The 14,379-nt window shown below is 43.8% G+C and overlaps 1 protein-coding gene across 25 annotated transcripts in view; it reads left to right on the top strand.

The window, feature by feature from the left end:
• TENM3 (teneurin transmembrane protein 3) overlaps positions 1 to 14,379 on the top strand; it is a 1,409,904-nt gene that overhangs the window by 1,370,536 nt on the left and 24,989 nt on the right. For all 25 annotated transcript variants that reach the window (XM_063335478.1, XM_063335480.1, XM_063335491.1 and 22 more), the window contains 3 exons: positions 579 to 811; positions 1,349 to 1,503; positions 2,366 to 3,240. In XM_063335478.1, coding sequence (XP_063191548.1) covers positions 579 to 811; positions 1,349 to 1,503; positions 2,366 to 3,240 — 1,263 coding nt within the window. The remainder of the gene's footprint in view (positions 1 to 578; positions 812 to 1,348; positions 1,504 to 2,365; positions 3,241 to 14,379) is intronic.

The following is a 14,379-nucleotide window of genomic DNA, read 5'->3' as shown; positions in this document are numbered from 1 at the left end:
ATCATGCGCATCACGTCTTTGAAAGCGGTGGATTAAACAAATACTTATGAAGGATGTCTTATCTCTTGCCTGTGAACTAATAATACGAACCCTGCCTTATCTGTTTATGAATTATATAAACCACGCACCCCAGCAGCCTTATATAAATTATAATAAAACAGATAGGATGATAACAGCAACAAAGTGTAAGCAAAGGCTGGGGTCCTGCTGCAAAGTTTGGGACCGGATTGAGGTTCCCGGAAAGCCTTGGAGTCGTCAGACTCCGGTATTTTGGTCTGGCGTATGACAGAGACAGGAGCTGTCTCTAATTACGGAGCACGGGACGGGCCTCTGAGCGTTACGGACAAAATGGATCTTTTGTCCCAAAAGGATGAGTCTAGACTGGACTGCCTGAGACACAGGCGAGAACTGAGAACCGAGGGAGATTCTGGGGCCAAGACCTATGCCTAGAGCATCACTGTTGATTTTAATTATTTATGTATTACTGCACCTTGCCCATGAACTGAAACCTTTTCTTCTTGATCCAATGGTAGGTGCAATTAATTACAGCACATGCGATCTATAATTCCATTTTACAGCAACAACCCAGCTCACAGGTACTACCTTGCAACTGACCCCGTGACGGGAGATTTATACGTTTCCGACACGAACACGCGCAGGATTTATCGGCCCAAGTCGCTGACAGGTGCGAAAGACCTGACCAAGAACGCGGAGGTGATAGGAGGCACGGGGGAGCAGTGCCTGCCCTTCGACGAGGCACGGTGTGGCGATGGAGGCAAGGCGGTGGAGGCAACGCTCATGAGCCCTAAAGGTAAAAAGAGTTATCCCTCCCTAACTTGCAAAGTAATACGAGAGTTCAGAGCCGGGGGCGTGATCATGCTTAATTACTGAATTTTGGCTCAAAAATGTGGTTCTGAGTAATTTTTTCCAATTGGAAAGACCATTGAGGAAGAGGGCTACACGGTACCTGGGTTGATTTTTTTAGGAAATATTTGGCTTTCGTGGTTATTGAGCATTTTCAAATGTTCCTTTAGATTACGTGTTTGGCAGGCAGTGGTGAAGATTTAAAACCAGTGTTGGTTTTGGTCCCACTTACCCATTTGTCAGGTTAACTTGAAAGCTAGGCCCTTCTCAGCGTACTCTCCAATGAACAGCAGATGCGATCAAGAGTAGATTTCAGACTGAACGTTGGTTTATTATGCAAAATACCTTTACAAGCTGGTTTACTGCCTACTGCCTAAGGCCGCGTATTCTGCCCTCAATTCCCACTAGGCAGGCAACGCCATCAGTTATGGATAGCACATTCCCTGCTAGTACAAACAAGGGATTTCTCTTCTCTTCCCTAAAGGAATAGCGATCGACAAGAACGGGTTAATCTACTTTGTTGATGGGACCATGATCAGAAAAGTGGATCAGAATGGCATAATATCGACTTTGCTTGGCTCCAACGACCTGACCTCGGCACGGCCTCTAACCTGTGACACCAGCATGCACATCAGCCAGGTACCTTCCCCTGCTGCCAATTCAGAAAGCTGAGCTGGGGCTAGACATGCAAATACAGCTTTTATTGCCCCTTATAATAAAACTGGGCGGAGTGCGTAATGGATATTTAACATCAGAAACTGGGGAGAAAGAAACCTGTTCCAAGGGCACGAATCGCAGTGTATTCTCTCGGCTATAAATGCCGCTGTATTCAATTTTTCTGCCCATAAAGTTCAGTTTAGTTTAGAACAGCAAAACTATCAGTGGGAAGCATTAAGTCTGGTAGTAAATACTGGGAGAATGGCAGATCTGTTAGAACTATCTTGGCATGTTGATGCTTTCGGAATGGCTAACGTCCCCAGCCTGCTAGAGGGAACGAGAGGATATATAGAAAAGAACATATTTTTCTATTTGTCTCAAGAAGGTTGTGGAGGTGCGAAGGGGCATCGCTAGCGGTACGTTTACCAATGGAGTACAGTACGGTGTCTCGTACTCTGGAAGGTAGTAAGTTATTTTTGCTATTACAAGAATAAAAGATGAATACTGTCTTTAAAGTACGTATTTAGGCTTTGGTATCTGTCTCTATTTTTATTTATGGATTTGTGATACAGAAAAGGGTAGCATTTATTGGAGAGGAAATTCAACCTGTATTGTAGTTCCAGTGCAACTGGCTTATTTTCAAGAAAATAGATGTCTGATCACAGTTCCCTTTGCCTCCCTGAAAAGCTTTAGTTTGCTGCGCGTATTTTGATACAAGTCTTTTTGTCGTGATTGGTTACAGCAGATGAAAAACATCCTTACAGCAGTGTCTGAAATTGAAGGTGAATTAATTCATTTAATCTGCAGTGGTTAACTGTTTAACTAAACACTTCTGTTTGTAAAGGTTCGTCTGGAATGGCCAACAGATTTAGCAATCAACCCGATGGATAACTCCATTTATGTTTTGGATAACAACGTAGTTCTGCAGATCACTGAAAACCGTCAGGTTCGCATTGCCGCGGGGAGGCCGATGCACTGCCAGGTTCCTGGGGTGGAGTACACGGTGGGGAAACACGCCGTGCAGACCACGCTCGAGTCAGCAACGGCCATCGCCCTGTCCTACAGCGGGGTACTCTACATTACAGAGACCGACGAGAAAAAGATTAATCGGATAAGACAGGTCACAACTGATGGGGAGATCTCATTAGTGGCTGGAATACCTTCAGAGTGCGATTGCAAAAATGACGTCAACTGTGACTGTTACCAAAGCGGCGACGGCTACGCTAAAGATGCCAAACTGAATGCCCCTTCCTCCTTAGCTGTGTCTCCAGATGGCACCCTGTACATTGCTGATCTGGGAAATATCAGGATACGGGCTGTGTCGAGGAATAAACCCTTATTGAATTCAATGAACTTTTATGAAGTTGCTTCTCCAACTGACCAAGAGCTTTATATCTTCGATGTCAATGGTACTCACCAGTACACTGTGAGTTTAGTCACCGGAGACTATCTCTACAATTTTAGCTACAGTAATGATAATGATATTACTGCGGTAACAGACAGCAACGGGAACACTCTTCGTATCCGACGGGATCCCAACCGGATGCCAGTAAGAGTGGTCTCTCCGGATAACCAAGTCATCTGGTTGACGATAGGCACTAACGGCTGTTTGAAAAGCATGACTGCACAAGGGCAGGAGCTCGTCTTATTTACCTACCACGGCAACAGCGGACTTCTGGCAACTAAAAGCGATGAGACGGGATGGACCACTTTTTTTGAGTAAGTACATAAAATAAAGTCAGATGCCCTAGAGTTGTTTTGGTTATGTGTATATATACACACAGACAGAGTTATATACTGTACAACTGTACAGTAGCCTTGAAAGATTTCTGGAGACTGATGAAGTAACTGCAAAGGTGACCCTTGATTACAAAAAACACAGAAAGATATTTCTCATTTCCCCCACTGTCTTCCTCTGTCTGACTTCTTCTAAACGTTGGCTCGGAATAATTTTCAAGTCATTATTTTGAATTTCAGCTTTATATATTGAAATAGTAGTGAGACAACATTTCACTCTTTGTCAAGAGAGCTGTAACTCAGACAACCACGATTTTGTGGATTTGCATCAAAATCTAGATTTTCATCCCATTTGCTCATTAGATTGACATTGTTCTGCAGCAAATACTGACAAGAAATTTGTCTTCACTGCTCAATATTTCTTGCTTTCTTTTTTTCTAAGCAAAAGCCTGTCTGCGTGGTCTTTTACCCACAAAAACAAAAAGGTTGGGTGGGTATTTTTGTGAAGTTGTAAAAGGTTGTATTTCACTGAGTGGCAAATATGCAGGAAGGATCTCTTGGAGGACACGGCACGTTTCCCACAGGTGGACCTGGGCAGGAGGAGCTGAGAAAAGAAATGTGAGCTGTGGGGGGAAATGTCATTCCGGTAGGAATAAACTGAAAACACGGAGACCACCAGCGACGTGTGGCGTAGAGGTGCGAGCACAACAGCCAGAAGGATTAGTGGAACAGCAGGACTTGTAATTTTTCCAGCCTCTGGAAAAAATAATTTCAGTGGATTGCTTTACACTGTGTTACAGTCATTAAGCCATCAATGCCTGTTCATAACCGCCAGATTAGCAAAACGTTTTACAGAGTCCTCGATTATATTGACTAGGGAAGGTCATGACAATTTATAGATAAACTAGTGGAACCTGAGAGATCACGCATGGCTTTTATGGGCAACTTCATCCCCACATGAGCTGAGCTACAAACTGATATGCCAAACAGAACCTAACAAAAATGCAGCTTAAAACACAATTTGTTTAAAAAAATGATCAATGTAGAATTAAGACAGATTTTTTCCAGTCATCTCTGTCAACTGGAAAAATACGTGTATTTTTAAATCCCATGAAAGACATGCTAAGGCTAGGTAAAAATGTGCCTATGAAGGAGTGGAAGGCGGAGAGATAGTGTGATAAATAAAAGTGTTAGAGGGCCCTCAGCTGAAGTATTCAGGATTACAAAGGGCATCATGAAAATCCAGTAAGTCCCTCTTCTTTTTCTTTTTCTTTTTTTTTTTTTACCCTCTTCTTTTCTGCTATCTTTATGATGAAATGCAGTAGCAACTGCTGCCAAGGTCAGGGCCTGAAAAAAAAAAAGCTTTCAATTCAACAGACATGATAAAGAAAATAAAGTGCGGGTGTCAGGCAGTGGCAGCAAAGCCAAACATCTGTGTTCTGAGATAACTTCACGTTTCTGCCGGCGTCCGTTTGGCTGAGGCAGTGTGCAGGAGGACTCGGCACCTGGATCTACTCTCCAGCCTTTACGTAGGCCCGGCGGGGACACGAGAGCAGCAGGTGCTGCTTCGCTGCAGATTGTGTCCTGAAGTGGAGACAGGGCTGGAAATGCTGATCCCTAACAAAGACAGCAGGTGGAACGGCGCTGCTGCCAGTTTTAAGGTATTCTTACAATAATCTGTAAATTGGCAGGGCTTTGGTAGCGGGCACGTTCCCAAAGCCTTAGCACACGTCTGTAATATTTAATTGGGCATTGGTGCATCCGCTGTGTAGCTTTTTAGGTCCTGCCAAGAGGACACAGAAACACAGCGAGGATACACAGAGGAACGAGAAAGCGTTCAGTCGAGAGGACACGTGTTCTCCTTCTCCCGAGTTATCCCTGTCCTGTACGCCGAGAGACCGAAGCACAGCTTCGGACGGGCTGGGAATCGTCATCCATTTCCATGGAGAGTAAACTCGGTGTTTAACTGTCACACGCACAACCACTTGTTTCCAGCAGGCGAGTTGGGCAAGGCAGTCAATTTGGGAGACAGTGAAGTCCCTTACTGAAATTAAGGCATCTGCTGGGTACAGCAGGCACTTTAAATCACGCTGGCGTTCATAGTGGCTAATTGAGGACCTCGAGTTTTAATCAGGGCAGTAATTTCTCACCATGTTGCCTGTAGTTTCTGTGTCGCTGACTGCGGTGCGCTGCAGAAGTAGCTGATGGCTCCTGAATGCATCTTAATGGCGTCTGCGTGATGGCAAAGAAGTGGATATTATATTCACTATTAAGTGGTTGATAGGTCTGTATTTTTCAGCACGGGGAGAATTTAGGGTACTGTGTGTCATGCGGTACGTGGTTATCTACTGAGTCTGTAAATAACTGTCTTTCACGCCCGATCTGCTCCCGTGCCGACTTTCTGGTCTGAGCTAGGTTATGTCCAGCTGGCTTTGGGAGACCCCAAAGGGCAGGCTGTTCCCCTCCGTAACTATGAGTATTATTTCCAAGCTGCTGTTTATGCACTTCCTAAACAATTACCTCCAACCAATGTCTTGTTAGAATTCCCAAGCTGAAATAATTACGGAGAAAGCTAGGCAATTTCACTCACCCTGAATCTGCAAGCGTATGAGGCTTCTGCAGAAGCCAAGATACTCATCTCCTCCCCGTAGCCATGGCGAAGCCGTAATCTGTTTAATTGCAACAAGGAAGAGTCAGGTGAGACATTTGCAAAAACTTCGCGGAGAAGATTTTGGAGCCCTGGAGCAGACAGACAACCGCAGTGACCCCGTGCCCTTCACAGACTGGCTTTGAGAAGAGACGAGACATCTTTGGGGACTAACGCGGGCGGAGCAGATCCTGCCTTGGGGTAGGGCTTGGACCACGAGACCTCTTAAGGTCCTTTCCAGTCATGTTTGCTGTGATGCTCCGTACCAGTTAATACCAAAAAGAAAAAATTGCACTGATTCTGTAAAGCTACAGGGAATAAGCGGGGGAAAAAAGCACCGTGTTATTTTTCTTGCCAAAACAGCATTCTTAAAAACATCCATCGGGCATCACAGCTGCTTACTTCTTTTTAACATAAAATCCCCACACACTGAATTTGTGTCTGTATATATCACTCCTTTGAAGGAAAAATAGATATAAACACGACTATTTTGCCGTTTTCTATTCCAGGATCAGCAAACATTATTGTGACTTTGCTTTTCAGGGCTGATGATGTGTAATGTTCAACCCGACTAGGCTGGGTTTCCAGAGGCTTCTGCTGCTACTGCCAGACTCGTTGGAAACCCTGTGTATCGTATAAGGGCTTGCGTGGGGGTGGGAGGGTACACACGCGTGCATCGCTCTCCCAGCTTTTGCGTATTGATGTTTGGAGGTAGTGTGGGTGAAAAAAAATTTCAGCTGAAGAGTTCTCTGTTGAAAAAAATGAAGTCTTGTTAAAACGGAAAGGTTTTCCTCAAACATCAGGTGAGGAATCAGAAATTAGGAGAAGAAATCATTCTGATTTCGTTCTTCTATTTTAGTAATAGCAAAATATTTCAGTTTCATTGCTGGCTGCATTTTCTTTTCATATCGGAGTTTATTTAGGTATTTTATTTATCTGTTGTATTCTAGGGACTTTTTACAAGGGCATGTACTAATAGGACGAGGGGGAAGGGTTTTAAACTGGAAGAGGGGAGATTTAGATGAGATCTGAGGAAGAAATTCTTTGCTGTGAGGGTGGTGAGCCCCTGGCCCAGGTTGCCCAGAGGAGCTGTGGCTGCCCCATCCCTGGAGGGGTTCAAGACCAGGTTGGACGGGGCTTGGAGCAACCTGGGCTGGTGGGAGGTGTCCCTGCCCAGGGCAGGGGGGTGGAACTGGGTGATCTTTAAGGTCCCTTCCAACCCAAACCATTATTCAGATTCTCAAAATATTTTGGGAAGGGGATAGAATTTATATTCCACGGTGAATTTACTTTCTTCCCACACAGAGTTAAGACTTTTCAGCTGTTAGAATTTCCAATGGACTAGAAATGTCGTTTTTCAACTAGCTCTGAGCGTGGCTGGGTTGTTTCACCCTTTGGTTGTCACACATCTGTTTAAATGGCAGAAGTTACATTGGAGTAAAAATAGTGCGGGTTTAGTAATAAAAAGATCCGTCTTTGGAGCCAATTCAGTAATAGCTTCGTTAACTATTCTCTTGTGCAAATCTGTTTGTACAACTGGAGTGTGGGTCCAAAGAACTTAGATCATTTCAGTTGAGTTCTCAGTGATTTGAGAGCAGATTTATGAAAACGATTTAATCTTTTTTTCCTTTCTTAGAGCAACTCTTCAGCGAAAAGAGGAAATCTTTGAAAAAACATTGTATCCCCAAAACTGGCAATCGCTGCTCTGGCACACATTAAAGCATTTGGACTTGTTTCTTTCAATGGCTTTTTTCCATCATCTAAATCACACTAACATCAGATCCAAAAGAAGTTTACTTTTCTATTTCATTTAGTCTGGACGCGAATTAACCTTGAGTTTATTTAGTCTCCACTTTGCCTGAGGAAGGGAAGGACTGACATACAGGAAATATGGGGGTTTTACAGTGAAAATTGTAAGTACTAACTTGAATTATTTAGGATATCATATAATCTCTTTTCTGTAGTTGTTTACAGATTGGATTTTTTTATATCTTTATGGCAAAATGGATTTCTGAATTCCTATTTTGTTAAGGGTTACAGTCTGCTGATGAAAATCGACGCTTTATATATCAAGAACGCATACTTTTGTAAAGTACTGTTACTAAAATTCGTGGTAACTGTTATCAAAGATCTAAAGACTTGCTGAATACAAAAAGATATTAACAGAGCGTTCACAAAAAGGACTGAAAATCCACGCACACTAAAAAACCAATGGAGCCATATGAAGCTAAACGTCCTCCAGATGAGGTTTTATAATGAAATTATAATATTAAACAAGGTATAAGAGTAATCAGCCTAATCAAATTCTGTTGTTATAAAATTGTGAGATATCTGAGCTGGAAACTATTAACTATAACTGCATATTACGTATGCATAATATGAACATTTAAACAGATAAATCTTAAAAGTTGAACTAATTATATCCATATTAGCATTTTGGAAGTGACACTTCCTAGCTAGCCTATATGATATTATTTTTGTGCAGCAGTTTCCATTCTGCTTTCACACACGGAGAGCTAAGCCAGGTGCCCAGAAGGGCATTTTCCTCGGACCTAAGTCTTTGAAGTATCAGAAGCGAGTTCCTAAAAAGCCAAGCCTTGACGTGCCCCTGTGCAACCGCTCAGTCAAGTAGGTCAGACCCTACCCCAGTCTCCAACCCCAGGTCTCTGTCACAGCCCCGGCACGCCAGCAGTTGCCAGCCAGGCTTTAAATTCAGCTGAAAATGGGTAAAAAGCTCACTATTAATTGAAAGTTTGACGATGGGCAAATTATTCCAGAGGAAAAACTGGTATTACTCATGACATTTAATCTGACCAGAAGCATGAGGCAGCCCTCTGAGAAGGTCCCACGCATCTTGTTCAGCCCTGCTTCTTCTGAATCATCCCAGTATCCCAAGTCCTTCCCTGGGAACCGCTGGAAGCTGAGCCCACACCTCTCTGCTCTCCTTCAGCCTGCTCCATGACTACTCTGGGTAACTTCAGCCAGGGCGTTACAGGGAAGCCCTGTGGTAGACTCGGCTGCTCTGTGCTCCTCAGCTTGCTCGAGGAGCTGGGAGAGGCCAGAACAGTCCCTCCGTCTCAGCCCCCCGGGAAGGCGCAGGCTGCGCGTGCTCTCCTTTGGCCTCCTCTGGCCCCTTCGGTTCAACTTGGATAACTTTCCTCCTTTAGCTGTGAATCAATTCCAATAGCCAGTTTCTTCTCTCTTTCTCGCCTTCCTCTCCTTTTAGGAGCAATATCAACAGGCAGAGCTCTGATCCAGGCTCAGATGCCTCCTCCTCCTCCTCCTCCCTGCAAATTCATGCCTTTCCTCCATGTCTCTTTTTTTGCTCTCCAGACCTTGCCCTCCTACTATGTTTCCTTATTTTCTTACCTTGTATCTTGCTCTTTCCCCTGTCTCACATCACTTCTCTAAGGCGTGTTTGGCTTCCCTGCCTTTTCCTTTCCCAGCGGTGCGTTTCTTCTCAATCCCCTCTTGTATCTCTTGACAGTCCATCCAGTGTTTCCCCGGGCACTTCATGCCCTGAGCTCATTTGTCTTCTTCCCCTCCTCCCTCTCCTGCTCAATTCTTGTCTCCAAGGGAATGCGCCAGAAATCAAAGAGAGTGACATTAGCAAGCAGAGCCCTTACAAGTTTACTTTGCTCCCACAGTTAAATTAATGAGCTTTCCAGCCATTCTGGAAAGGTGGTGAAATCAGGCAGAATGTGAAATCCTTACCGTAATGTTATAGACTAGAGAGAATCGCAGGTAAAAACCTGTTGTCACCGCGTGCGGCAGAGTATCACCCTTTGCATATTACGCATTTATTCACAATGCCTTCGGTGCCGTGGTTTCCTTACCACGCTGTGATAGAATCATAGAATCATAGAATTGTTGAGGTTGGAAGGGACCTTTAAGATCATCGAGTCCAACCTTTAGCCTACCCTGACAAGAGCCACTTCTAAACCATGTCCCTCAGTGCCCCATCTACCCTTTTTTTAAACACCTCCAGAGATGGTGAATCCACCACCTCCCTGGGCAGCCTATTCCAATGTTTAATAACCCTTTCAGTGAAAAAATGTCTCCTAATATCTAATCTAAACCTCCCCTGACGTAACTTGAACCCGTTTCCCCTCGTCCTATCACTTGTCACCAGGGAGAAGAGGTCAGCCCCCATCTCTCTACAACCTCCTTTCAGGTAGTTGTAGAGGGTGATAAGGTCTCCCCTCAGCCTCCTCTTCTCCAGGCTGAACAACCCCAGCTCCCTCAGTCGTTCTTCATAAGGTTTGTCCTCCAGACCCCTCACCAGCTTTGTAGCCCTTCTCTGGACGCCGAGTAAGATGCTGCCTCTGGCTTGGACTTGTTTCGTTTCCCCACGTACCGGGAACATCATCTGTAACTGTCAGCATTTGGCAACAGGGAACAGATGGTATTTTGCCGTTTTCCTCTTGCTTCATCTTAAGGCATTGCTTGTGGAATCTGGCTTGGAAATACTGAGAAAAAAGTCTACAGAGCTCCTAGTCAAAGATTTCCTTTAGATAGCAGCAACTATTTAATTTTGATCAGATAAAAATTATCACGCAATAGCAGTATCAATTCACTTGCACTTTTACTGTATATTAAGACATTAACAATTCAGTTTTCACAATTAATATTGCTATACCATTTCCTGTAATATTTGTAGGGTTTAATTTTCCCATAACATTTGTATTTCCGTTTGTGTTCGTTTTTCCATCACATTCATGTTTCAGTAATGAGAGTATCAAAAAACACCTAGTTTTCTTTTTTCTTGCAATTTTGGGGCTTTCATTCTAATTTGACTCTGTTTTCTTACAAAATTGTAATCTGGATTTTTACCACCTCAAAACAGCATTCTCTGAATGTCCTTGGTATCATAGTGCTTTTTAGATATTTTTATCCATTCACCATCAACAACCTTCTGTACCTTCTGCTTTTACTGCTGCTTCTTGCTTCATCAGTCTAAAACGTAGTGGCTATAAAGTAATTAACCATACTCATTAAAACAGTTTTGTTGAGCTGATTTTCATATTCTTGCATTGACTTTTGTAGCATCACATGAGCCCTTGATTGCAAACCATGACTTACAAGTTCAGTCTTTCATCTTCCCATATTATATTTACTCAAGCAACAAAAGACATACTCTTTTCATTCTTAACCGCCTCTGAACTGCCTTTCTGGGGATATTTTGGAGATATCCAGTCCTTTCCTAAGCGCCTCTGTATCCACATTGCCTGTCTCAATCCAGCAATAGATATATTTCTCTCTTAAAGCACATTTCAGGGACTAGCTGGTTCTCTGTTAGTCAATACTTGGTGCTTCTCCTCCTCTCGACACGGCACAAATTGAAACTCCAGCAGGAGTAACCCTCTCTCACCCGTTCACGGAGACCCGTGGAGGCAAGGCTGGCTAAAAGGCGACTAACACACTTCCAACTATTCGAACAAGCCAAGTATTCCCCCTGCCCAAAGAGAACTTGTAGGGAAAAGTATCAAGCTGACTAGTTCGATTTGTGCATGGCCACAAGCTGAAAAACAACATGTTTTTTTTTAAACCTTCCCTTAGATACATCGATACTACACAAATATGGAACCACGTTTCACGCAACGCGCAAGTTCTGAGAGGAGCTTAGTGGCAGTTGAGCTTGCTGGCTATGCTTACCATGTTTCTTCTTTAGATAAACCGTTAAATACATTTTTTCGATTTCTAACTTCAACTCCTTTTTACTGAGAACAGAGGTTATGATCTCACAGCTTTCTAAACTGGAACTGTAACAACTTTACAGTAAATTTCGTAATGATGATACAACATGCCATTGTATACTTCAGTCGGGTAAGACTTGTGCTGAGAGCGGAGCACACAAGCTTGCTGTCTCGGACTCATCCTGCTTAATAACAAAGCAGCCATGTTAAAAATAATCCATTAATAGATACCATTAACTAGCAGCGTGAAACTTTTGAGAGACCTGTAGCGTGTCCCCTCATTGCCCTGGTTTCAGTAGAGTATCTCGTCTGATAGACACTGACCCATTTTTTCATTCTTCAATGTTTACCACTCCTTGTCCTTAGAACTAGGCTAAGGAATAAAAGCAGAACTGAGAACCCACCGAAGAGGTAATAATATCTAAACAGCATCGCTGAAGACACATATCAACATTATTACATCTTACATGTATGAGAATGATTGTACGAGTATGCTTTGATTTCTGTCAACAAAATTGGCACGTGATGTCTCTGTGGTTTTGGAAAGCACTTAGAAGTAAGGATAGTGCAGCAAAAAGCAGTATTGTTCCTATTAATGACATAAATGTCCTGCATTATCAATACAGTCAGCTCTGCTGACTACAGAAAGTATCTGTTTCACTTCTGGCTTTATCAGGGACTTAATAATACCATTTGTTCAGTTATTGACATGTTAATATTCTTGTCCCACCTTGATTTTCCCTGTCAAACAGAAGCCAGGGAGGCTGCAGCGAAGCTAGCTCGCCCTCCTTTACACTCGCTTCATGGGGACCTGGCGTGGGGAGGGCGGAAGGGCAGTGAAAAGGCAGCTCTCTGTTTTCACTCATGCTGTATTTGAACACACAGCCCTCGTTTTTGAGCCTCATCAAGAGATTTGGCCTTCCTTGGTGTCCCCAGTGAGGCCAGACTGACCAGCTCTCCAGGGAGCCTGTGTGGCACACGCAGCTGGAAGTCCTACCTCATTCCCCCCAGAGAGGGGACAGTCTGTTGCTTCCGAAGCCTCTACAGGTTGGGTGTGACTCATGCTCTGAAGGAATAAGGATGTTATTCTAAGTTAACCGTAGAACTTCAATCTAGCAATATTTGTTTACCATCCTGGTATTCCACTGTCCTAAAAGAACAAAAAATACACCTGTATAATTTTGCTTTCCTTTTGCTAAATTTGCCTTTCAAACATAATGCAATTTAATAAGTTCATTATGTCCAATTTTTGTGACCCTGTAAAAACACCCTCATAGAATTTTTACCTCTCAAAATAAAAAAAAAAAAAAAAAAAAGGAGAGAAGAATTAAGGGGCAAAAAGCAATGTTACAGCTTATTCTGTGAACAAAACCTCTGGCCTAACAGACCAGCCTTACTGTCCTTTTTTCACTAAAGGCCTATGCCCTCCGCTCTGGTCGCGTAAGCAGACCTTACAGCAAGGGACAATCCGTCACACAAAGTACATATACACCAACACTGCTCGTATTTGAAAGGCCATACTCCGGTATTTATATCGGCAAGGCACACGGTTTATTTGTACAGTAGCAGATGAGCTAAGAAGGTGGGGGGAAACGACACAGAAACAAACCAGCAGCCCCAGGGAGCCCCAAGATGAAAGACACCGCGCGGGGGAAGCTGCTGCGGGGCAGGACCCGGCTCAGCAAACCCCGGCAAAAAACAGAGTCCGGTCCCTGTGGAGCTCAGGGGAGTGAATTCCCATTAGAGGGAAGTTGAAAAGCCGGGGGTGAGTCCTGAGGTCTTGCAGATAAAAGCCTGGCTACTGTGACTTGGGCTCATCTTCATAAGAAGACACACTCCCGGCCCTGAGAACCTGCTCCATCCCCAGGTAACGCCTCTGGTTTCAGCCACACCACGTCCATCCTGCTGCTCCCGATCACCCCTTCCCCCTTGTGCCTATGCCGGAATTGTCCTTCCTGCTCCTCAGAGAGCACCGTCATCTTAACGCAATTTATTTGTGCGGGTTCTTGTGCATGTCAGAAATGTGAGTTATGGAAGAATTCTTGGTTTTGTGAATCCCGATGAGAATATACGTGGCAGGTGCTTATCGCAGCGAACAGCACAGTGTGGGAGGATTGCAGCACTGCACAGCAACCAGTGAAAAGTTTGGCAGTCGGCTGGCAAAAAAAAAAATAATGTAAAGAAGCGGCCCAGCATGATAAAGTCATGTATTGCCGCTTTGACTGCACAGCACCGCTCCCCCTAAACGCCTGTCTCTGGAAGTCATTTGGGATTAGGCTGTAAAGGTGGTCAGTCTTACTGCTCGTTTGCCTGGTTGTGCGATGAAGTGGAAAATGAGCATCCCAAACTTCTCAGTACGGAAGCGAGCGAACTATCGCAAGGGAAGGTCTCGATTCATCTCTTTGAGCTCCCTTTCCAACAGACACGTTTTCTGCAGTGATTTTCGTTTAGAGCGCGCCTGTTGTTTTGCAGATGAGTTACGGCTGTCAAGAATGGCCTATTTAGGTGAATTGTTCACTTGTCTAGTGTGCTGAATGCCAGTTTGCAAAAAAAGACTGAAAACTACCCTTTTAACGTTATGACAAAATAAACGCGCACAAAAAAAAAAAGCCTCAAAAGCTGCAGTTAGAACAGGAGAAGGTGAAAAGAGAAATTGTCAATCACTTTCAAGCTGAGGAAATTTCTTCATTAAACCTAGGCTGAAAAATTCATCCTGACCTCGTTGCTAAGATAAAAGGACATTACGTGAATTATTTAACCAGTTGTGCAAACAGTTGC

The sequence above is a fragment of the Chroicocephalus ridibundus genome, chromosome 5 (assembly GCF_963924245.1).
Source record: "Chroicocephalus ridibundus chromosome 5, bChrRid1.1, whole genome shotgun sequence".
NCBI lineage: Eukaryota > Metazoa > Chordata > Aves > Charadriiformes > Laridae > Chroicocephalus > Chroicocephalus ridibundus.
This window is presented reverse-complemented; position numbering and strand designations above follow the sequence as displayed.